Source organism: Rattus rattus, chromosome 6, assembly GCF_011064425.1.
Source record: "Rattus rattus isolate New Zealand chromosome 6, Rrattus_CSIRO_v1, whole genome shotgun sequence".
Lineage (NCBI taxonomy): Eukaryota > Metazoa > Chordata > Mammalia > Rodentia > Muridae > Rattus > Rattus rattus.
The window spans coordinates 129,744,067-129,769,656 of NC_046159.1; the positions used below are offsets into that span (position 1 = coordinate 129,744,067).

General features: G+C 43.5%; 1 protein-coding gene across 4 annotated transcripts in view; it reads left to right on the forward strand.

The window, feature by feature from the left end:
- Ica1 (islet cell autoantigen 1) overlaps positions 1 to 25,590 on the forward strand; it is a 135,524-nt gene that overhangs the window by 86,286 nt on the left and 23,648 nt on the right. For all 4 annotated transcript variants that reach the window (XM_032906943.1, XM_032906941.1, XM_032906942.1 and 1 more), the window contains 4 exons: positions 10,005 to 10,130; positions 11,183 to 11,281; positions 23,169 to 23,263; positions 25,170 to 25,222. In XM_032906943.1, the coding sequence (XP_032762834.1) occupies positions 10,005 to 10,130; positions 11,183 to 11,281; positions 23,169 to 23,263; positions 25,170 to 25,222 (373 nt within the window). The remainder of the gene's footprint in view (positions 1 to 10,004; positions 10,131 to 11,182; positions 11,282 to 23,168; positions 23,264 to 25,169; positions 25,223 to 25,590) is intronic.

The following is a 25,590-nucleotide window of genomic DNA, read 5'->3' on the forward strand; positions in this document are numbered from 1 at the left end:
GTGAATCAGTTTAGGTATTTTCTACAGATTACCAGTGAAACTGTCTGGCTTCACATTGGTTCATAAATCTCATTATGATCTCATAGACAAGTATATAGGTGTCTTCCATCCTTACCTGCACTAGCTGCACCAATGCTTGCTTGGATTAGCTCCTCTTTGGCTCCTGGGAACCTCTCCAGCTGACTCCTGATCTTTCTGATTCTGGTCGTGGCCATCCCTGTTTTCTAGTACAGCGTATTTTTTGATCACCTTATGCTCCTCCTGTCACGGCTGTGGAATCAGTAACTGGGGCAAGGAGCCTTGCTTACTCGTGCAGAGAGGAGTATAACAGTTCATGGCTTCCGTGTTAGCCGTTCTTCTTAGACCTGCGGTGCGCAGAGCCAGAAAATACATGTCAGATGATTTCACTTTCACACGAAAGCCAAGAAACCAGAAAGAACTACTAGGCCCCTGTTTTACTTTTATGGCCGTTGAGGGAAAAAAAAAAGTGTTTAAATTGCGTAGAGAAGAAAGGGCCCTATAGAAACACGGAAGCTCAGTGTGGGAGGGAGCACATGTGCACAAGCTGTAGTCGAACATTTAGTCACCAGATGTGTGTGAGCTGTGCCTGCAAGGACTGAAACACTGCCAGCGAGCCTTGAGAGCTCAGGGATGCCAGAAATAGCATAACAAGCAAATACTGTCCTATTTTTACAACCTCAAGTTTGATACAGTAAGTCATCCTGTGATGTTTAACCAAGCCTAGAACTGATGACTGCATAGTGTAGGGACAGTATTGCAGCAACCGTGTGTGACTTAGGAAGTCAGGCTCTGCATCAAGCTAACTGGTTCTTCTCACTGTGTTTCGTATGGCCCCTAGGCCCCTCTTGTCCATAAAATGGGATAAAATGAAGAAGAGTGTGCTGGAAACTGCATCTTTCCTTGCTTAATGTTAACTTTGGAGAACATTATACACAAGTACTGCTGGCTTTGGCCCCCATCCTGCCCTCTTCTCCTACTTCTCCCAATGTATCCGGCTCCCAAATTCATGGCCACTTTTTCTTTAAGTGCCATTGCACACATATGCATACGACTGTATGTGTGTATATATTATGTGCACGTCTTTTCTGCATACTGTATTGTTAGAATTCATGGGTGAATTTTCTCCCGTCATGTCTTGGGGAGGAGACTGGACCTTGTAAAGATGTAGGTTTAACTCTGTGCTATCCATAAGAACCACTTTAAACCATGCATGGCAGACAAGTAGTCCATCACTGAGCCTTGCATCTACCTCCCAAATAAATTCCTAAAAATCGAAGTCACTAAGAACGTTATCTAAAACTACAACAGAGCTGAGCTGTAAATCAGTTGCATTAAACTGTATTGTCTCTCAAATGAGTAGAAATAGAGCAATAGCCACCCAAACAGCCCATTGCTCCAAAGAACACATCACAGGGGAAACCAGAATGCATTGAGTTAAAAGAAGGGAAATCAGTGTCTCAAGCCGAGTGGGATACAGGTAAAGTAATGTTTGAGGGAAGCTTGTACCGTTAAGGATTCACTTAAGAAAATGTGGATGATCGTGACCTGTAACCTAAACTTCCTTCTCAAAAATTAAATAAAATAAATATAAATAAAAAAATCATCTAGCGGAAGGAAAGAAATGATAAAAAGCATAGACAGATGAAATTATAAACCAAAAACAATATAGAAAACCAAAAGCTAGCCTTGGGGAGTGGGGTGCGTCAGTCAAATGGAGTAGAGACCCCAGACATGAGCCTGCATGTGTGTAACCTACTGATTTTGATGTCGATTCCAGGTACAGTGGATGATTGGACCTCTTTTCCAAAACAAAAGATGCTGTAGCAGTTATTATGTCCACGTACAAAACAGACCTGCACACTGGTCTCATACCATGTATAACAGATGAACTTGAAATGGCTGTGATTATAATATTATTTATAAAAAAAACATTGAATTTCCAGAAGACAAAGAATAGTAAAAATTTCTTTTGCCTTGTGCTGGGAAAGGAATTGTTAAGGCACAAAGAACACAAACTACCAAAGAAAACTTAGTAAATTGGACTTTATCAAAAGTGAAACCTTCTCTTTTCAAAAGGCACTGTTAAGAAAATGGAAGGCAATTTCAGACTTGAAAATATGTCCAAAGTTGTATCTGATAATGATTCGTATTCAGAACATACGAGGAACTCTTATTACTTACTAATCAGACAACGAGCCTGATTTTTCAAACTGGGCAAAAGCTCTGAGTAGACTTATTACTAAAATTATAGAAGACAAGTAAAAATGAAAAGTTCAGCATCATTAGTCATCAGAGAAACGCAAATTAAAGTCACAGTAACGGTGACTACCTCCTCATTACAAAAGAGTTCAGAGATTGTGATAATCAAAAATAGAATCGTATCTTTATCATGAAGCTTGTTGGAGCCTCTCATAAGAATTTCCAGAAAGCAACTATGATCAACCTAGGTTAGTGCCGGCTGGGTCCAGGGGACAGAGAGCCATCTTCAATTCATTAAGGCAAAGGAGGGAGCTGATCAGAAAACTCTTCCTTATTTTCTCCCTAATTCCCCTATCTTCTTTTGGTCTCTAAAAAATTGTGTATGTGTGTGTGTGTGTGTGTGTGTGTGTGTGTATACACGCGCACGTGTGTACAGCATTAAGTGTTTTATTATGTGTAGCATATATGAGTGTGCGGGTGTGGGTGTCATGTCGATGCAGGTAGAAGCCAAAGAAGTCAGGAGTCTCTTCCTCTATTTTGCAAACCTTGTTACCTGGAGACTAAGCATCTGCCATTGCACTTGAAGCTTTGGCCCTGCCATGCACACTAATACTGGGTTACAAGCACATACAGCCATGGTTGGGGTATTGGGGACTGAAACTCAAGTCTTCATGATTGCAAAGCAAGCATTCTCACCTACTCAGCCATCTCCTCGCTGCTTCCCTTTTCTTTTCTGTTTTTCTCTGCAGACCAATTCTCTACACATAACTCAAATGTCAGGACTCCCTGACTTTGGAACTCTTGCCATTCAAAGACTCATTGAGACTAATTTTCTGTTTTTCTAAGCTCAAACATCCTCAGGGATCTGGTTCCTCCAGCTGCAATCATCATGGTATCTTATGATGGATTTAACTGGGTTGTGACGGTCAATGTTAACCATCAGCTGGAGAGAGTATAGAAACACTAGAGATTTGAGCCAGTGGGCGTGCCTGAGAGGGCTTGTCTTAGTGATGCTAATTGACATGGGAAGGCAGTCTTTAGTTGTGGGTTGAACCCTTCCTTCAGCCTGGGAGCCTCCATTTTATAAACTGAAGAAAGCAAGCTGCGCGACAGCATTCATTCCTCTCGTTTCCTGATGAGGGATGCGCTGTTCCTGGCTGCATCGAGCACCTGTTGCCACGACCTCTCTGCCGTAGACTGAATCTTGAACCAGAAGTTAAATAAACTGTTTTTCCCCTTTAATGGCTTTTGTTTCAGTATTTTATAACAGCAACAGGAAAGATAAACTAAGACAGAAATTGCAACTGAGAATGGGGCCTTGCTATGTTTAACCTGACCACATGGTTCTTTCTTAGACCCGGAAGTGTTTTATGGCTAGAATAGAAAAGAGTTTGCAACGTATGTAAACAGAGCTCCATAGGCCATTCTGGTGGGAGTTTAAAAGACAAGGATGTGACAGAACCACAGACCTTAGAGGGGAGGGGAATGGGGACTCTATCAGGAATCGGGATGGGGACCCTTTGTATGGCGTTTTGGGCAGGAATTTTGCATTCATTCTGCCTGTGTTGAGAATCTGAGTGAAACTGAATTGAAGACAATGGATTAATTTGTTTGGCAGATGTGTGGTCAGACTTAAAGTTTCTCAGGAAGAAGAGTGGGTGCTGGCTTCAAGGCAGCTGTAACTGCTGGAGAGATCAGCACTACCAAAGAGAAACCTGGCCTTCTGTACTGGACGGTGGGAAAGACTTTTGAGGACAAGTTACCCCCCCCCTGGCCAAAGGACCGAACCTGCAAAGGTGTTAATTTGTATGAGAAGAAAAAGACTGGACTGAGAATGGAGTAGTAGTGGGGAGGGGTCTTATCTCTGGTAAAGCCTAGGAGAGTGTACCTCATAGACATACATGCTGATAATAGCTGGGATAGGGGGTGCATCCCAAGTTGACTGCAGAACTTAGAACCATTATTTATAAGGCACTGACTTTAAAGGCATAAAAGATGGAAGACTGCAGGCATCGTGTAGATCCACTAAGGCCAGGCAATGTTTGGCAGGGTCCAAGTCCCTGCAAGGATGCCCTGGGAGGCCATTGTGTGAAGATGTGAAAGAGTAGCGGAAGTTGCAATGCAGACTCTAGGATATCCCAGATGCTTGCCCATAGGGTGTCTACAGAAGGTAGCTGTAGACCCAGAGTGGAACGGGAGGCTGCAGTTTCTTCACACATACGCCCTCTGCTCAAGTCCTCTTGTCTCCTGAATGTCTCTGGGGTCAGCACATTGTTTCCTGTATCCAGCATCAATACACTTGTCTAAAACCACCGTCGCCGTTCCTTTGATTTTCAGTCTATCCTTATCCACCTCCATCTCTCTCCTCCCGCCTGTCTGCACACTGCAGCAAATGATCTTTCCAAACTCAAAGTAAGGGTCCTGGCTCCCTCTTGCTTGAACGCCCCCAAGGTTTTTCTACTGTGCCTAGGTCAAAACTAAAGTAAAAGTCTGTCCTCCAGGATAGGATCTGACCTTCTCCTTCATCTCACAGCACCTTTCCACAGGTCCTCAGCAGCCCAGCTATGCAGCTCACTATGGATTGGAGGAACTTCCCTATTGCTTCTTTTTCAGTGCCTTTCATACTCTCCTTGGGCAGCTCTAGTACTTTTCATAGCCCTGCTCAGTCCCTTTAGTGTAGCTTGATCACCCTTGCCTTCCTCCAAGTCAAATGCTTAGATAAGTCATTGCTGTAGGACGGTTTGTTCTTTCTTCTGAACCCCTCCCCTAATCTGTCGTTAGACATTCGCTAATAAAAAAAAAAATCCCCACTCAACTTCTCTTTGTGCCTACCACTACCAACAGCTGATATAAATAACTATCTGCCTAAAGGATGTGTGTGTGTGTGTGTGTGTGTGTGTGTGTGTGTGTTACCTCCTGAAAAAAAAAATCTAAAACTCAGAGTAGAATTTTTTGTTGTTGTTCTTAAAGGAAATAAAACACTTAGAAAACAACAAAAGTACTCTCCAATTACTTGGTTGTGGAGTAATATGAAGACCTTCCCTCACTGGGTAGCAAGGCCAGAGTGAGCTAAGGATGAATCCCTTTGCCTTTGCCCTGGGTAGTTCAAGTTGGGGGCTAAGAGGTAGAATTTCACAGTGCAGGGAGTGAGCACAGAGCCATGCCTTGTAGTTTTGGCAGGGGAGAGGTGGCTGCTTTCTCGGGTAAATTGAATTTCTGTGGCCTTTGAGGAAGACAGGATCCAGACTAAAGAGGGTCTAATATGCACGGCCACTTCCTAAAGTTTGGGAAAGAAGAAGAGAAAGGTAGAGCAATGGAAGCAAAATGAAGAAATAAACAAAGGGCGCATTTATTTGGGTAAAATAGTTTTAAAGAGCCTTGAAAACCGCAGGGGCTCCTCAAGATGTTTATGTAATTGAATCTAATTTATATGGGATGGAGAGGAATAATAATCAAAACATTTTCACTCAAGTGCATCTGGAAGCATGTGAAATTGCCCTTGCAACGGTGGTCTGTCCTCTGCTGTGTCCCTTCCAGTTTTGTCCTGGGCTGGGCTAAAAGTGCATTTTGGAGAGCAAGACACGGGACACAAACTATTAAACAAACTTTTCTGGACTCCAAATGCCCAACAGTGTAACCTCCTCCATGTTTGGCATAGAAAGGGCACAGCATCTGGGAGCTCGGCGGCACATTAAGTGTTTTAATAATCGCCGTCATCGACACACAAGCCTATGGCCTCGCAGAACTCACTGGGTCACCATCGACATCTTCTCCGTTTCTAAAATTATCCTTCAGAATCTTAACAAAACCATCTAAGGAGTGTCTCAAACTGTATGCCTTCCTAAGGTTTGTGTTACGAGGGAAGGACACAAGCTCTCACTTCCTAGAGAAGCTATCAGTCAGTGAGCTTGTAAGGCAAAAACCAAAATTTGTACTCAAGGGGAAAAAAATCTGATTTGCATCTTGTTAGGAAAAAAAAAAATCTAGAATTTCCATATAAGTGAGGCAGTCTTTTACATACCTTTTACATACATAGATTTGCGATTGCATTGGCCCTTCCCAGAAGCCCTCATTGCCCGTTTCCTGTTTACCTCAATAATCTGTGGTTATAATCAAGCCATGAAATAAAACCATCATAGCCTTCAAAGGCTTCCGACAATGAGCATCTTTTTAGTGCTCACCAGTCTGTTGTTGACAGGGTGTTTCTGGTGTGGCAGCTCCGTACACAGTGGTTGGCAGCCAGCTACAGGGCAGGGCAGGTTCTGCTAACAATGGCTGAGCTCTCCTCCTCAAGTCTCCCCTGCCACGTGGCTCACACCCCTCTGGCCAATCTGAGTGTGTTCTCATCACAAAGGAGGCAGGGGGGAGGTGGAAACAGGCTGGCATTCCCTTTTGAAAAAAGGTTTCCAGTCTTTTTACATCTGTTAGCTTCTCATTGGCCGACACCAAGTCACAGGGTCAAGCCTGATTCCAGAGATAGGGGAGACTACTAAGTCACAGGGCAAAGTATAAGAGGATGTAGGAAGGACAATCCTTGGGACTACACCACCCAGTGGTAATAATGCCATCACTTTATAGTGACCCCCTACCCCAGTGGCATCCCTTGTCTGTGCTCTCTCAGTACTCTTACTATCCTCTTGTTGCACTGCAATTGCCAATTTCTCTCAGCACCTTAGAAGCTTAGCATGCTCAGAACAGCGTGCACTCTTTCATAAACGTTTAGTGACTACATGTTAGTATGTTATTGGTAATTTGCAGGTAATGTGTGTCATACAGAACATAGGACCGGACTCATGGTACTCTATAAACTTGTATTGAATGAGTGAATGCACAAAAGCTCATACCCCAGACATGTTCCTTCCCCTTTCAAAGGGAGTGGCTGAGGACAGTTAATTTTCAGGCCCCAGTTGCAAAGACCCTTCTAGGTGAGTATGCTCACCCTTAGTGATCTACAACAGAAATCTCAGCTGCTAAAATTCTGTCCATCTGGGTTTCCTCCTCTTTGCCCGCCCACAGCAGCCAGGCTCTCTTTTCCATCTCCTTTCTCTTCTCCGAGGATGGCAGAACATTATTGATATTTCACTCACTTTAAACTTCTTATCAGAGCTCCCAGGAGGTGGCATTTTTAGTCTTCATTCTGCACTAATGAATAATCAGTCTCCAGGGTGTTTGTGCTCACAATGTGGTCAGGCTGAGAGGAGCTAATAGCTACTGTCCACTGGTCTCAGCCCCGTAGATAGGGAATTGAGAAGAATCCTTAGAAAATTTTGTGTGTGCTATACATGCTACTGTTGCTGTAAAAAACAAAAAAGGGCATGCACTTGTCACAACCTGTTTGAGCTCACACCACTCATGCCCTCCCTCCCTGGCTCCCTCTGACCTGGTCAGTCCTCCTCAATTACGTCGCCCATGAAAGAACACACCACACAATATCCTCTGATCCAATTGATAAGGTATAATTTGCCCATCTAGATAACACAAAATCCTTAAAAAGTCATAATAACCTGTAACTATGTACAGAGAAGAATCTTAACATCGGCCGCCATGTTCTCTCAGCTCCTTCCTCCTCGCTCCCCTTCTCTCTGCCTCTCCCTCCCTTACTAAAACCTCTGTTCCCGCCTCCCTCCCTCCTCGTCCAATGACAGGCCTCGTTTTATCTAGTCTGCTTTCACCTGCATAATGACATCAACCTGCACACTACTCATACATCCTCTGTTCTCATAGGTATTAATTCTATCGATGTGGTAAATGTTTAGCCTTATCATTTTCCACTCATCTACAATCCCATAGTGAAGCTTGTATTTCTATGTAGAATCCAATTTTGAGCTTCTTGATTTTCCAGGCAGTAGCGGAAGGTGCTTCAAGGATCACAGTAGCATGGTGATTTAAGTCAGAGAACCAGCCCTACCCTGAGTCAGCCCGTGCCCTGGTGAAGGCTTCAGTCATCACCAACCAAGAAAAGTCATTACAAGAGCTAAAGTAGCTTATTACTATGCAGTAATTAAATTAAATCAATTATATTTATACTCATTTCTCTTATTGTATAATTCCATATGGATTTGTAAGCTGTGAGTGCTATTAATAATAAATTAACTGTATTTATATCAAATAATGTATTTACCTTGGTGAGAAAAGAAATCACTATCTTTTTTTTTAAAAGTAGACCTTTTGGATACCTATGGCACAACCCATATGTGAAGGTTAGAAAGACAAGTTATGGGAGTCGGTTCTCTTCTTCCACTGTGTGGGGTCCAGGAATCGAACTCATATTATCAGGCTTGGTAGCATCTGTCCTTACCCACTGAGACATCTGACCAGCCCCCCAAATCACTACTTAGAAAGCTATTTTAAAGGCTTTAATTATGGACATTCTAAAATGGCATGGGAAGCACTGTATCCACAAGCATGTATTTAGTACACGCCTGCCTTGTACCAGGCTGCCAGGTGATACAGTGGTGGACAAAGGAGACGTGATCCACGCTGCCTGGTATGTCATGATGAAAAGGCACCTCATAGCTCAGCTTCACTTGTAGGACTCATCTGCTTCGTTTCTGTAACTCAGGAGGTTTTTAAAGTAATATTTGAAATTATCAAGTAGAACACATTGTATATAGATTTTCATACATCAAATAAAAAAGTCTCAATGAAATGTTATTCTTTTTTTTTTTTTAATCATCTGGCTTTCCCCATCTAAAATATAATACAGTGGTACCTTGGATTAGAAGAAGGGGAAATTTTGACTTCACTTTTTAAAAACGTGTGTGTGTGTGTGTGTATGTGTGTGTGTGTGCATATGTATGTATGTGTGTACGTATGTATGTATGTGTGTATGTATGTGTGTATATATTTAGGCAGTATCTCATGTAACTGAGGCTGGCCTCAATATCATTATATAAAGGTGAAACTTCTTATCCTTTTGCCTTCATCTCCAGACTGCTGGAATTACAGGAGTGTGCTGCTTATGGAGTGCAAGCTTATGGAGTGCTGGGAATAGAATGCCAGGCCTCCCAAAGGCTACTCAAGCACTTTGCTGTCTCAGCTATAACCCTAGCCCTCTAAATTTGAAAACTCTGCTCTCTTGCAACATAAGCTATAGAGTTAACATGTGCAGAACTTTCCTGGCCATCACTCCTTCCCTGAATTACAGTGTGGTTCACGGGTGGATGGAGTTTCACTGGTATTCATCACTCAGTCATAAAAATTTGAAAATTTATCAGTAGGAATGTTTTTTAGGCCGTGGAAAAATTCTTTGATATAAAGCCTCAATTGGCTCCTGAAACCGTAGAATTATGTTAGTAGAAAAAAAAAAGTGAAACCTCAAGAAAATATAGAAACCAGTAAATAGGATTGTGTCAATGATAGTTTCTCCATTTTAGCAAAGGTTACGCACGATGTTAATGTTAGGAAAAGTCAAGTGAGGACTGTGTGGGAACTCTGTCCCAGAGACTAGAAAACTCTCGAACAAAGCATCTTCTTCAGGATGTGTATGTCTTCAACCTTCACCATGACCAGCTTGTAATTGCCCTGAGGAGACAGAGTTATTAATCTCATTCTGCAAAACATATAATTTATATAGCAATTCTATTAGAAAAGTATAATCATCATGGTTCTTGTCTAGGTCTGTTGGAAGGAAAGAATGGATGTCAGATCTGCTCATTCATCTGGAACACTTAATGATGCTTTCTTATGTAAGACAGAGCAACCCTTCACTAGTCTTTCCTCACCTGCAAATTTTAACGTCATGGAGGTTCCAGTGTGTCAGAGATTCGCCTTCACTTTTGTAGGTACAGACACAAGTCCGCCTCGCGAAGAAAAACTTTGACAAATTGAAGATGGATGTGTGTCAAAAGGTGGATCTTCTTGGAGCAAGCAGATGTAACCTCTTATCTCACATGCTAGCAACATATCAGGTAACAAAGTGATGTTTGTCTCCATGAACAAAGACTTCTTGCCAGAGGCTTAGACAATGGGAAAGTTTGTGTTTGGATGGAAAGTATGACCTGGGCCTCCTGGATTCTGAATGCATCCTCGGTTCTGCCTTTCGGGCCCTATAGTTTAAATAGCAGTACAGTCACAACTATGTGCTCTATACTGGGTGGAGTTTTCTCTTTTCCTGCGTGCATTTTGTGGCTCCTTTCTGCCCTGAATGCTATTCTCCATCTATGTCTTTGCAGATCCTGGTCTAGACCCTGTTAGCACGATACCCTACATGTCTCAGGATGTGACGCTTATCCAGGACACTTGGTTTTTATCTCTCTTAATATTGACATCCTTCAGGGTAGTCCTGTGTCTATCCTCAGTGCTGTTGACACCAACTGGGTGTGAAATACCAGATGCTAGTTGTTGGGAATGGGCAGATTACTATAGCCCAGCTCCTTGTACTCAAAGAATTCAAAAGTTTAGGAAGAAAACTAGAGGCAGTAAATTTTTACTATATTTCCCAAACCTCTAGAAAAGGCATCCTATACAGAAAAATACTTTTAAGAGTGCCGGTGAGGGGACCATGGTGGTACAGGCCTTTAATCCTAGTCCTCAGGAATCAGATGGAGGTGGATCTCTGTTGAGTTCAAGACTAGTCTGGTCTACAAAACAAGTTCCAGGAAATCCATGAGACTCTGAGTCACCACCACTACCCTCCTCAAAAAATTATTGCCAGTGAAATTTTGGAGAAGTCAAATCACTGTAAAATGAGATGAATGAATAACCTTGGGTTTTGTAGAATGGACTGAATGGGGCAAAGATGGCGGTGAGGGGAGGGTCCCAAGTGGTAGGTGTAACCTTAGCATTGGGAGTTTAGTTGGATAACATGACAAGGTCTAATGAATCATGGGAAGAAATGGAGGTCCAGAGATAGAACAAGACAGAGTTGAGATGACCTGGAAAGCTGTAGATCACTTCTCTGGGGACCCAGTTCAGATGGGGTCATTCAGGACATTACCGACTTTTTCATCTTTCTTTACAGACCACTCTGCTCCACTTTTGGGAGAAAACTTCTCACACCATGGCAGCCATCCATGAGAGCTTCAAAGGCTATCAACCATACGAATTCACAACGTTAAAGGTATGAAAGCCAGAGTCTCACTAGGAAATCTTGTGAAAAGATTTGTTTGTATTATAAACCAAACCCATGGCACTATCACTACTCCCAGACCCCTGTCAGAGAGAACTGTCTATGATATATATATACCATGATATATATATCATGGTAATCCATGTTTATCTGACATCGTTGAAGACAAGATCGATCGCTCAAGAACAAATAACTAATTACTTTTTGTTTAGTTTCGTTTTTCCATTACCTGGGATGGAATTCAGGGCTTTAGATATGCTAGGCAGTCCACCACTGAGTTACATCCCTACTTTTAATTCTTAATTCTGAATATGCAGATCTGAGATTTGTTTCTTTTCTTTCCTATTTCTGAAAGAAAAAGTACACTTTATTCTGAAGGTACCTCCGATGTAAGACTGGAATTTTTCGTAGGCCTATCGTAACAATTTCTAATTGAAAGAGCTACATTAAACTCAAGGATTCTTGACTCAAAGGAGGTTTGTGTGCAGTATCTGATTCTTAGTATTGAAGCTGATTTGGAACTTGCCTGCCCTGATGGCCACTAGAGATAAATGCACATCAAGATAAGAAAGTGATTGTCATCCCAGAAGGACTTTAAGAATGACAGGAGAGAACAGTGGGTCCCTTGTTGTTGGGGAGTTGTCTTTGAAAGAAAACTATCAGGCAAGAACTAGGAAAAGTAAACCTTGAAATTGCTCACTTCTAATTTTTAAGTCCACATTGCCAGTGAAACATCAAAACAGTACCCGCTACCTGCTGTAAAATGCATGTCTGATTTTAAATGTTTATGAGTCACCGACAGATCTACAAAAATATTGAGATAGAAACCTTCAAAGATGTTGCCTGAGTAAAGGTCCAAGGGGGACCCAGGAGTGTCCACTTGCCCTGAGCTTTGCCCATGCTGCCTTCAGGAAGGAGGCCTAGCCCCGTGCTTGGTCCTCACAGTCGCTACCCTGCTCAGTTGGTGTTCACTGACATACTGCACGGTGAACGCACCCAGACTGTGCGCTGTTTTGCTTCGTCAACTCTACAGACTTACTAGGAGAGGCTTTTCAGTTCTTACTGTGTCTGTCATCCAAATGTCTGCACAGTTAGCAAGCAGCCCTCGTCACAGAGGCCGTGTTACTGTGGGAAGCAGCTGCATTTCTTCTCTGTGATTTGCTGATGTTTTCTGCATCTTAGGAAGTCTCCCTCTCAACCAAGGAAGATCAGTTAACCTTACAGCTCAGGCTACCCACCCTTCTTAGCCTGGCCTGAGCAGGTCAACCTTCCCTTCCATGGGGCTGTTCTGTTCTTTCATTTCATTAAGGGTTGAACCTAGGACCTTGTGCATGCTAGAAAAATACTTTACTGCTAACCAGAGGTTACTGGTCTTATGAAACATAAATTGGGGAGTCAAATGAAATGTCCTCTTCCTCAAATATAATTTAAGAAGACTCAACGTTTGAGTTTACTACATATCAATGACGTTAAAGGGCTACAGGCATGGAAGAACATGAGTGTATCCCTGGCCTCCTGGGCTGAGGAAACTATGACTCCGAGAGGCATGCCATGCTCTTCACCCTACAGGAGAGGTTGTGCTGCTTATGTTAGAGGACTACTAAGCAAGAATTTAGTGAAAGTTTAACAATTGTGATTGGGGACATAATTACATATATTTTACACGGACAGCTCACTATCACCTTTTATATCCCTTCACCCTCTGTTAAGTTATAGCTTAAATAATAATGCATAGCTTATTTGTAATATAATCTTGTAGGATAGATACATCTGTTAAAGTATGATGGTGTTACAGTCAAATTAAGCGCCCACAAACCCATCAAATAGGCTGTTTTTTTTTTTTTATTAGCCTCCCGAATGATTCTCATCTCGGTTTCCAGGGATGGCATATTAGAAATTCAAGCTGATAGGTAATTATGTGGACTCCCATTGGACATAATAGAATCCTGTTATACACAGGTCATTATGTTTTTATAGATAGATGCACTTGTGTATCAAATTGTATGCCACAAAACATGAAGATGAGACCCATTAGCTCCCGATGTGCCCTGTTTAAGTATGATGATGCTGTCTGAGTATCTCGAACTCTTGTACTAAAGCACAAGGCCTGTAGTTAAACAAATTTTTATTTCATCCAACAAATTTTCAAACCTGTAATTTTGGAACGGCATTCTCTATTGATAATGGCTATTTTGAAATTTAAGTAAGTGTTTTCACGATTAATTTGTCCTCCAGGTTTACGTAAGCAAATGGCCCCTTAACATGCCTTTTGGGATTCTGACTGGAAAGAAAACATTGTCTTAGGAGAGGATTGCCGAGCTCTGCTAATGAAAAGCGAGCCATTTGCTCTCTTTGCTTCAGGGTGTGTTCTGAGTGCATTGGTAATTGTGCCGTTGCAGCTGTATTTCCTGACTATTAGTTTTATGCTTGATGAAGGATGATAATTAATGTGTTAAGCGCTCGGCGTGTCCCGTTTGATAGGAAGATTCTCTTACAGCAGAAGTATGAGGCTGCACCTCATGCCCCCGGAACTTCCAATGAAGCTTTACCTAAGAAATACAAAACAGTTCTTTTGTTAAGTAAGTTCATTACAAGAATGAATCTCTCTCTCATATATCTTTCAAAATATTCCAGTGATGGTTTTAGCTATTTAATGGGAATGCTTCCTGGGACAGCGGACATGCTTTTGTCCAGACCTGATGGGATTGTGTGGATTCTTCCTTGGCAAGAAGGATGTAGCATCGATTTGGTAGGATACATTTTAGCATTCAACGTGATGGGAATATTTAGCTTTGAAATGTAATCTTACAAAAATGTTTAAAGGACTATTTTAAGGCCTCCAACTTAAAACAGAAGCATCCCAAGTGGTCGCCAGCAAAGAGGCGAGTTTTCCCCCAGTTCTGTTTTCAAACACGAGCCCTTATTGATTCATTGCATGTTTTGTATGAATTGCCCATCATCGGTGTATTAATTGTATAGTTATTCCAAACCTGGGAATGTCTTTCACATGGCAGGAATTATCACGTTCTGGGGACAGGTGGAGAATGTTACTTGCGGGATCTGGAAAGCATTGTCCCTTTTCGGGGGGTGGGGAGCAATTTGGGCTCAGAGCTTAAAGCGTTTTAAAGAAACGCAATGAAATTCCGTCTTTTTAGGAGAGAAGTGCCTGTCTTAAGTTGCCAGCCCTTAGATGTGGTTGTTTGCTTCATCCTTCCAGGATATCACTTATACATCCCCCCCATGGATCCAGGGCAGGCAACAGCCACAGAGGAGTCAAGTGGCTTTTCCCTGGATCATCTACAGTTCCATTTGCATCAATTGCCCTCTGTCTTTATCCAGAGTTCTGGCAGTGGGTGGAGCTGGGCATTTTTATAGGGATATTAGGGTAAGGACTGGGCCCTTTACAACTGAGGGTGGAGCCTGGGCCCTTTATAACACGGACACATACTTCTGAAGACTGGTCGAAGGCCAGCCTGTCCCCCTCCCCGTCACTGCAGTACATCACTGTCAAAATGGCTGTTCATTTTCTTTGAGACAGGATCTTAAAACCGTGCTGACTTTAGACTCATAGTCCACCTCCATCGGCCTCCCAAGTGCTGAGTTATAGGTGTGTATGAACATGCCACACTTGTTTTTGAACTTTTCTCTGAGCCGTTGTTTCCCTAGACTGTCCGAGTGGACCTGAAATTCTTTCTCCTCACACTTGCACACTCCCAAGTGCTGCTGGGATGTGATTTTCTTTTGGAAGCCATCGAAGTGCTTGGGTTTAACAGAGGTAGATGGTCAGTTGCGAGCAGAGGACAGCCCGGTGACACCCCTCATTTCAGTGGTTTTGGAAGGAGCAGCAGATTTTTCCACTTTGCCCTTCACCTTCTCGGATGGTATGATAGAGTAGGGAACAGAAAAGCACAGGCAGCCAGACCAGCCATGCCGATGCCCAGCCGTGCCGACGGTGGCAGTGAGGACAGCGAAGATAAGGTGGTAGTGGAGGAATTGATGGTACCAGTGATGGTGCTGGTCCAAGTGAGGTGGAAGAAAAGGCTGTGAATGTGAAGACCGTGTTGGTGTTGCTGTGGGTGTTGTTGACTAAAAGGGTAGGGGAGGAATTGCTGCTGCTGCTGCTGCTGCTGCTGCTGCTGCTGCTGCTGCTGCTGCTGCTGGTTGGTGTGGGTGTTAGTGATTAAAATGGTAGCGGGGTTGCTGGTGTTGACACTGATAGGAAAGATGACGGGGCAGGAAGTCCTGGTGATGACGGTGCTGGTGGGGAGGGTCCAGTGGTTGTGAGGGAGGTGGGAGTAGCAGTCACAGCTGAGGCGTCCAACAACACTAGTGGCCATAGTGGAGGTGTACTTAAGAAGTCAGCCACGGACAGGGCATCGGAAGAGCAGTGCCAGGTCCAGCAGCCTGGTGTCCGTTATTTTCTTACCATTTTCATCCCAGACAGTTGGGTTTTACCATCAGTCTCCCAGGCAAGGGTGAGACTTAGCAAAGAATCTTAGTAGGTCTCAACCTGGGGCTCACAGAGCCCATTCCCTCCCTGGTTTCCACTGGACATCTGGTAGTTCCATTTCCAAACCTGTCCTTCAACCTCACAGGCCTTGGTCCACTCTCAAGTAATTCCCACCAGGGACAGAAAAGCCAGAAAGGCGTGAGGGTGTGCCATCTCCTTAGCCAGGCTGGCTCTAAGCCATACAAGTTGGCTTTGCAACTCACTCTTGACCCATGCCAAGATTTACCTCTAAGGAACCTGGACTTAAAAACTCAACTCCAAGCATGTTCAAAAATAACCACGGGAACAGCCACGGGAACTCTCTGGGGTGTGGGTCCCAGCACTGATGCATGGAACATCCTTCTGCAGACCAAAATACTCTTAGCTTTCAAGAGACCAAAACATCCTTTTCTGAATCTTGTTTTTCTCAAATTCATATGCCTAGCAGCCTCCTTCCACCCACCTTCCCATTTCTCAGTTAATCATTTGAGCATTTACCGACAGTCCACATGGCTCTGTAGTTACTCGCTTTGAAAATAATGCCATAATAGTTTTTATGAAAATTGGGTAAATATCTCTGCAATGCTATTTTAGTTAACAGTCCCAACAAGGCAATTACTCGTGGCGAGCATCCAGGATATCCTTTTAGACTTTCAAGTTTTGCTCTCTGGGTACTTAGCAAAGCTTTTTTCTCTGTTTTTTTTTTTCCTCCTTCTTCTTCTTCCTTTTTTTTTTTTTTTTAATTTATTTTCCTTTTTCTTTCTCCCCTCTCCCCAAACTTTTCCAGGCCAGATCATTGGACAGAACAGATTTGTAGTATATCTCAGTCACTGGGGAGGAGGGAATGGATGAGCTGACCAGGACCACCACTGAAATCTGAGCTGGACGAGTCAGAGATTTGTCTGCCGTTGCTGTCTCTGCCTTATGGTGATTGGCATTATTTCTCCCTGGCAGCTGGTCACTCAAGCTCTCCTCACAACAGCCTGGGTCCTCTCCTGCCGCCCCCCTTCCTTCTTCCCTACCTTCTCCTTGCCGGACAGAGAAAAAAATACCCCCACTGTATAGTTTTCTGTGCCAGACACTTGCTATGAAATAATGTCTAGGAAAGTTTTCCTATATGTGTGAGTCTTAAATGTACCAAGGGCAGGATTACAATCAATGACAGTCAGGTTCAGCGTTAACATATAGAAAATGTCTGTATTTTATTCAACCCTCGAATTATCTTCGGAACACTTGAGTATGTTCAATCTTATTCCCCCGTTTCAAATGAAACCCGAGCCCAGAGACAGCTAGTAATTTGCCCAAGGCTCTGCATGTGCATTAGATCTGGGAACAGAAAAGTTCAGGCTTTTTACCACCCTGCTATGAATTGCTTCCCACAGGCACTTCTGGCTGTGATGCAGGGGGGCAGGAGAGAGCAGAAATGGCACCTTTGAAAAGAACAGCCTTAGCTTCCAATTAAGAATAATACTTTGAAGTTCTCTCTTGTAGGTGAAAACAGTAATTTGTGTGACAGCCCCTCCAATATCTTGGAACATGGGGCTCCTCTAAGAGAGTGGAATGGAGTTCCCTTCATGTCCTCAACACTTCTCATTAGAGGGGAAGTTGAGTAAATGTCCTTGACTTGGTTGTTCAAGGCATTTTCTTAAATTGTGCAATTTTAAAGACAGATGCATATATATATATATATACATATATATATATATATATATATATATATATATATATATATATACCTTCTATTTGTCTGTGGCTGAGTGGCCTGAAGCAAGTTACTTCGCCTCTCCCACCCTCTACTTCCGTATCAGGAAACAAGCAATGTTTCCGAGGCTACTTGAAGCCTAAGAGTATAAACTTGGGAGTGTAGAACACAGGATAGAAGGCATCAGCCCCGCTTTAGACCAGCGGTTCACAGCCTTCCTAATACTAAGACCCTTCCGTACAGTTTCTCATTTTGTGGTAACCCCCAACCATGAAATTATTTTCAGTGCTACTTCATAACTTATGAATGAATTAATTAATTCATGAATTTATGCAATTCAGAAATATTATGAATTGTAAATATCTGCATTTTCCGAAGGTCTTTGGTGACCCCCGTTGAAAGGGTCCATTGACCCCAGAGGGGTCTCGACCCACAGGTTAAGAAACACTACTCTAGGCCCTTCAGAGTCCTGACAAGAACGTGGTCTGTAGTGTTTGGTACTATAGATCCTCACAGTTTAGCCTTATACAGCACCCTACATGTGCATACCTGGCATTATCTCCGTGTTCTGGTGGGTAAACTGAGGCCTGAGAATGACGAGAACCGTGTTCATGTCAAAGCCCTGCTTGATATAACTCCAAGAACACCCCTCCCCCCTTCCCAGCACGCTGTGAGGCCTTCCCATGAGCAAGTCCCTGTGCTAAGGCGTAAGATTATCTGTCTTATGAAGGCGATTCCCTCTAGTTTTACTTTGGTCTGTTGTTCCGCACTTCAGTTCAAAATCATCTCTAGTACCAGATTAATATGGTGTCATTTGTACATGGTGGGGGATGTGTGCGGTGGGGAAGAGGAGGACATATGTTCCAAATGTCCATGAATTGCATGGCTGGTACGCATCATGTCCTCGGCTTTTTACCTCTCATGTGGTACTAATTATATAAACACAAACACACACACACACCCAGCTGAACGCTGCATCTTTTGGCCATGCAAAAACTATTTTAAGTGCTTTTGTTTCCTTTTCCTGACAACTATTTGGCACCTTCCTCTGTGTACAGTGTAATTAATGGAAAGTAGCAAAGAAATCGAAGTGTCTAATTAAGGACCACAGGAAAAGTTACCCAGTTGTGTAAGGTGGGCCTCAGTCTGGGTTCTTAGGACTGGCTGCTGGCCCTTTGTCTGAGGAATTTGTTTTGTTGAGTAGTTTTGCTTTCTTTCAGATGAATGTTGCTGCTGCTTTTATTTTCCTCATACAGGAAGTAGTAATTCCCTTTATTATATTAAGCTGTTTCCCTTTTAAGACGGTTTTTTTGCAAGCCCGGTCTGCACATTTCCTTTGTCACGCTGATCTTCTATATTGTGCGTGTGCTTCCTGAAGCCATTTGTGCTTTGATGGAAACTATTAGCCTGTTGCTGCAGCCTGACCGCGGACAGGTTACTTAGTCTGCAGATGCCCTTTCATCCACAAAGACGCTTTCAGTCGGGGGAGTGATGCTGTGCACTCTGACAGGCAGTGATGTCCACGGGCAGTTTGAGGGAAGGCCTGGGTGGGATGAGATTTAGAAGCACATGCTTTGGACGTTTCTTTTCTGGACATGGATGTGGCTTCCATAGGCCAGCAGTTGAAAATGGTTCTGTCTGATGGCTGTCTCTTCACATGCTGCCCCTGGACCTTTCTTGTTCATTTTACCAGAACATGGATTCGTGTCACTCAGAAAATGCTGTCACTTCTGCAGGGACTATTAGGGTCAAGTCACTTGACCCTAATACCTGTGTTGTGGGACTTCAAAATAATCTGAAAAATTCATTTCCAATATCCCTAACCCTTAGCAACCCCACGCATGTACCCCCTCCCCACTGACCTTGGTTGAGGCAAGAAATTGTTCTCCATCCCACAGAATGGTATGCTTTGGGCCATCGCACAGTGATCTAAATTTTAGGTGGGATTGGGACATGAACTTTCAAACTTTCCTCTAGAGCCTCTCTTCAGTGGCGCCATCGTTCCTCAGAAGCAAGCTTCATGTGTGGTTCTGCTTTTGTCAAGCCTTTTCGATTTTGCTTTGTGTGATCTACAAGTCTTAATGTTAGACAAGCCCACTGTCAGTGTTCAAAAATCAGTTGTTCTGGCGAGTGTATAACTCTGGGGACATATTATAAATCTTTGACTTCCGACTTTAGAATGTTTGAATTCTGTGGCGTGTGGACTGTATTTCAGGTAAAGCTGATATGTGTGGGAATACATTGTTTCCCTTCATTCAAAATTCTCAAAGTGAGTAAATAAGCTGGTGTGTTTACATTAATTTTCCTTATGGTGTTATATGCCTTTTCATAGTTTCCCCCCAAGACTTTCCTTAGCTACATCGACGCAATTGTTAATGCTGAACATTGCATTAATTTTTCAACCAACAAATACGAATTTTTGGCACTCACCAAGCTTCAGAGGCCAAATTATCATAGGAACAATAGTAATGTAGGAGGAGAAGAGCATTGTCACCGGAATTATTAATAGTAAATTAAAGTCGCAATTGGAACTGCAGCCATTCTGTTGGGAAAGCACAATAGTGTCTTAAGTGTGACTGTGGTGACAGGGAGCCAACAATTGAGTCCCTGCTAATGGCCCAACAGGGGAAAGGCTTGAAAAGAGGCAATGAGTGGTTTACATTACAAAGGGATTGTCTGAGAGCTGCTCCAGCGTGGTCAGGAGGGGAGGTTGGCTGGAGACAGGAGGGATGATAGCCATGGAACTGTCAAGGCATCTTGGGGGTTTAGACAGGGGCTGTGGCAGCTAGACGCAGCCCACTGAAGCAGACATGTCCATGGCCTGCCCAATGTTGATTGACAAAAAAGGAAACACAATGAGAAGATAATTGAGCGAACCAGGAGGCCTGGACAAGTGTCACGGGATCTAAAAGTGAGTCCTGGGAGCATTGGCTGAAAATACTCCAGCCTTCACTCTGATCCGAACTGAACCATTCTGTGGAGAATACAGCTGCTGAGAGACAGAGAGAGAGAGAGAGAGATGCCGTGATTGGCAAATGTATTGAAAAGAGAATGTCCTTGACATCTGATGAACTCCCACTTAGAGTGACACAACTCTAACGCATACACACACACCCACATGTGACACACACACACTCGCACACTACTTTTCCTGGACTTTTTTTTTTTTTTTTCGTTTTGTATAGACAACAAAACTGTCTAGAACACAATCTGGATCCGCTGTCTCATTTGCTCTAACCCTGTCCATTGTGGCATTTCCCCTTCACAGTCCAGGCTGCAGCACACAATGATCCTGTGCTGTGTGTAGTTGTCATGCGTAGAGAAACAGCACAAAGGAGGCCAAATGGCCAATGCCGACAACGAATGCTCTCCCTGGGAGACACTGCTGACCACATTATGGGGGTCTCCTAAGACTTCCATTCTTACCAGTTACAGCACAGCCCCAGTGACCTCTTTGCACAGGTTGACCTAGTCTTACCTTTGGGCCTTTGTATTCAAGCTTCTCGTCGAGCTGTATGTGGATGGTTCCTTCTCGTCATTTACTCTCAGTTGAAATGTCATCTCCACGAGAGGCCATCCCATTCACTGAAGCAATGATCTGATCCTTTTGTCTCCCTGTTTAAATGATCTGCCCGGGCATCTCACTTGCTGATAATTTTTCTTTTAACTGACATCAGAATATCCCAAACAACATCTTACACATGGTAGATTCTCCAGAAATATTTGTTGAATGAAGGCACCAGTTTCACGTTCAGAGACAGGGAGTCATTAAAAATCACGGCAATACTGCATAGACAGGCTTTATGTGGTGAAGAGATACAGACTCAGTGAAGAGACATAGACTCAGGCACTCGCTGGCAAGCTTCAGAGGCTGAGTTTGATCTCTGGAACCCATGCGGTGAAAGAAGAGGACCCTTCCTGCAACTTGTCCTCTGCTCTACACACATGTGCCCTGGCAACCCCCACATACAAAATAAATACATGTTTAACACAGAGTTAAAAGCCATGACCCTGCATTAGAACACTGGTGAGTTGCAGGCACATTCATATATTTTAACTTTAGTACGAAATGTTTGCAATGCGTAAAATACTCTATAGTTTCAACTAATTTTTTTTATACAGGAATTGTGTTGGTACAAAGTATCTATAAAATGCCGATCAGACTGTGAACACGGATCGGCGTCAGAAGGACGTTCTTAAATCTGGAGTGCCCGGTGAAGTTGTGTGGAAAGTAGCAGTAATTGATGTGGGCTTTGAAAGGACTCAGGATTTCTGAGGGCGAGCAACTTGGAAGAACAAAGATAGGACAGGAACAATAAGCACACAGGAGACCCCGAGGAGGCGGTTACAGCTGAATAGAAAACTCCAGCTTTGCAGATAGTGGGAAGCAGCAGAGAGACCGGAGGACCATGGCATTCGGGATGACGCAAAAATCAAACAGAGAGGGTTTTAGATTGGGAGTGGCAAGAAATAAGGAACGATTATAAAGTCTTGAGAACAAGGGCGGTGTGATGACATTGGTATTTTCGGAAAATTACTCAGTACGGGGATCCAAACGAGGCTGGCGGTTGGGGGGTGTAACACCAGTATCCATCTGGTGCTGGTTGCAGACTCCAAAGTCGGCCTCAGCTCTGCTTTGCCTGGACACAGCCTTAGAGCATCTTCACCCAGGCCTCCAGTCAGCCATCACTAATCAATCCGCATTGGCCCTGAAGCCTGCCTGCCTCCCTCTGTGTGACACTGTGGAGAAAGAAACACAAGAGCCAAGGATAGAAAGGCAGGGAGGCCCAGAGGATGAGAACCTGGACTCTGGTAGTTCTGAGAAGGCTAAATATCTCGAGATATTCTTTTTGTGCTCGTAGGTTTGTATTTTAATGGGGCCCGAAATAGAAATCTTTTTTGTATAAGTCATTACTCATTGTTAAGGAAACATTTGCTCTCTCTTTCTAGGTCTCTGCTACTGGTGTGCAGTTTGTAAGGAGGTGCTTCTTTATAACAACAACAAAAATAACTTTCCTTAAATATTTAATAAACCTTTAAAACAGTAACTCTAGCAAATGATGTGCCAAAAAAACACTCTTGCCTGTTTTTAATCTACACAGACTTAGAGACACCTGCTCTGTCCTTCTGTAGGAGTTAAACTGTCAGAATATGTGAAGATGCTAATCTGTATACATACATGCATATATATAAATACATACATACATGCATATATATGTGTGTGTGTTGTTGTTGTTCGCTGTTTTTAAAGATGGTTTTTAAATTAAAAAATAGCAAACAAAATTAAAAATAAAATGTAGTTGTCTCAACTTCTGTGGACACTTGTAATGTCAGGGCGTGAGGCTCAGGACGAACAGCGTATGTACCTTAGCTGAATGCTGAAGTTGGAAAGCGAAGTTAGCCATAACCAAAAGGCCTTTTCTGCATAGCTTATCACAAAGGGAGGACCTTGAATCCAGTGGCAAATCAGCCTTCCCTTGTGGGCTGTAATCCTTGGATCTGCCTGAGAACACTGCTGCTTTACCACAGAAACCTTTCCCTGTGTACTGACCGGGACAGCCTCCTCAGAGCTCCGGCTCTGAGGGTGGTTGTAGGCACTGGCCGCAGGCATATATTTTTACTGATGATTTCTCTTTAACGGTCTCTTCTTTTTCTTTCTTTTTTCCTACCTGTGGCCTATGATCAAGAGCTTACAAGACCCTATGAAAAAGCTAGTCGAGAAAGAAAAGAAGAAGAGCTCCCGGAGGGAAAACCGGGAGGCTGCGGCACAGGAGCCGAAGCAGTAAGTCCCCAGGCTCCTTCCTCTTGATATGCACTTCCTTCCAACAGGTGAGGGCAGCACAGTCCTCATGCCAAGCCCAGGTGAGGCCATTGACTGGAGGGGGTCGCCCATGTCCTCACTAAAACGCAGGCACCCCCATGCTGGGGGCTCCATGTCCTCTCTGGTTTCTGGTTATAACCTCCGTTTGTTGTTATCAACACTCACAAGATATCCTAGACAGGGAAATCCCCCGCCTTTTCTCTTTCAGAAGTCTATGGCTTATGAAACTGCTTAACCTTGCATGTAGTCTAAAAGTGTGTGTGTGTGGTGGTGGTGGGGTGACTCTCTTCCTTCATGGTTCTGCCTTTATTCTCTCTCTTCTCTGAAGCAAAACAAAAACAAACAAAAAAATAATAATAATTAGCCTAGAGTGAAGAAAGCGGCTCGCCTGCCTCTGTGTTTCTCTTATTTGGAAACACCAAGGTGAATTTGCAGCATAGATGGCACCTGATCCCTAATGTGACACAGGAAGGCGCTTTGGATGTGTGACAACGTCTGTGGAGATGAACAGCGGTCACTCCGAACTGCCTGACCCGGGAAGCATCGTTCCCCCATTCTATTCCTCCTCTGCATACCTCCAAAACTTGGACAGCTTTATGCTTAGACAGGCTGACATTTTTATTGTAGTTGTAAGATCGTTTCGGATGTGTTGGATATGTGTTTAGTCCCAGAGAAATATTTTGCTCCTGGCATTAGCCTCCTTTTAGTGTTAAAGAGAGCCCTGGAAATTTGCTCTGGTGCAGAACACAGACAAGTCTTCACTGTAGAACAGACGGTAGGATGTTCTGGATCCACACAGTCACCGCCTGGTAAGGGGCACTGCCTGCTCTCTGCTAGCACAATGGAGGGGCTCTCTGTGGTACCCCTTCTCACACTGACTATCTGAGCATTCATCTACCCGTGTCCACATTGTGTGGAGGCCAGAATGGGGCTCAGAAAGGACAAGGTACTATAGTGAACCCCACTAGAAGTCATGCCCAGAGTAAATCCCCAAAGAATCTTACCATATAAGCTAATGCAGTCCATGCGGTCTAAATAAAGCATTAGCCTTCACTCAGAAGGGATCTACATAGTTTCTTGATGTGTTGACTTTCACCGATTCCAGATTTCTCAAGTGTCTTGGTGCTTCTTTGAAAGTTCAAAACGTATGCCAGTCACTATTTTAAATGACAGTGAAAAGTGACGTTTTAGAAGGGAGTCTGTTGAGAAGTAGCAGATAAAAATGAGTCACAGCACTAGAAAGAACCAAGTGAGTGTCAGGGTGGGGAAGGTCTGCCTGCGAAGTCACAGGAAGAGGTGTTCTGATGAACCTCTGGGTTTGGGAGTGACACTGCCTTCTGCCTTCTGTGTAGTTCAGTGTCCCTTTTCTTAACCCCAGGAATCAGGATTAACCATTCTCTTCCCTTTCTATGGTTTTCCCAGTGGTGACTATGTGAGTGTTCGGCAGTTATCTCTAACATCAAGATGACTACAGAGTGTGTGCTTTATGGTAAAGCCATACTCATGTGTGAAGATGATATAGAATGTTACAGAGCACAAGCAATGTTATTTCTTCCTCAGGAAATAATATGGCATACAAACGAGCCCCCCTCTCTCCATCTCCCTTGCTGGATCCCTTGCTCTATTTCCAACCATCCTCCCTCCCACCCCATCCCAGTGTCTGTCTGTCTGTCTCTCTCTCTCTTTCTATGTGTGTGTGTGTGTGTGTGTGTGAGAGAGAGAGAGAGAGAGAGAGAGAGAGAGAGAGAGAGACAGACAGACAGACAGACGATGTAAGCAAAGCAATAGATTTTGCACTGAAGAAATAGTTATCCCATAAACATAAATTTGCAGAATGGCATAAAATCAACTTTCCTTGTATTTTAAGGTTAATTTCATTGGAGGAAGAGAACCAGCACAAGGAATCCTCTACTTGCCAGAGTAAGTTTCCATTTCCATTTCAATGGCTTCACCCAAAGGACAGCACCCAACTTGTTTGCTCATTTTCACACGTTCCCTTCTGGCTGTCTTTCCGTCTTGAGAAAAGATTGTATTCATTGGCTTCCTGTAGTCCCAGATATTGAGGATGTCAACCCCTGAGCAGTACATCATATATTTCAAGATGGCCAGAAAATGCCATAGTGAGTGACTTCAGCCCCCTCACAGGAAGTGGAACCCGGCAGCAGATAGCTGTTTCTTTCCAGGAGATAACACTTCAGAACTAGCTGGAGTAGTCTTGGTTCAGTCTTGACATCACACCGGGTGTGGTCATTGCTGATTTCCTGGTGGGTGTTCCTCATTTTCAGAGA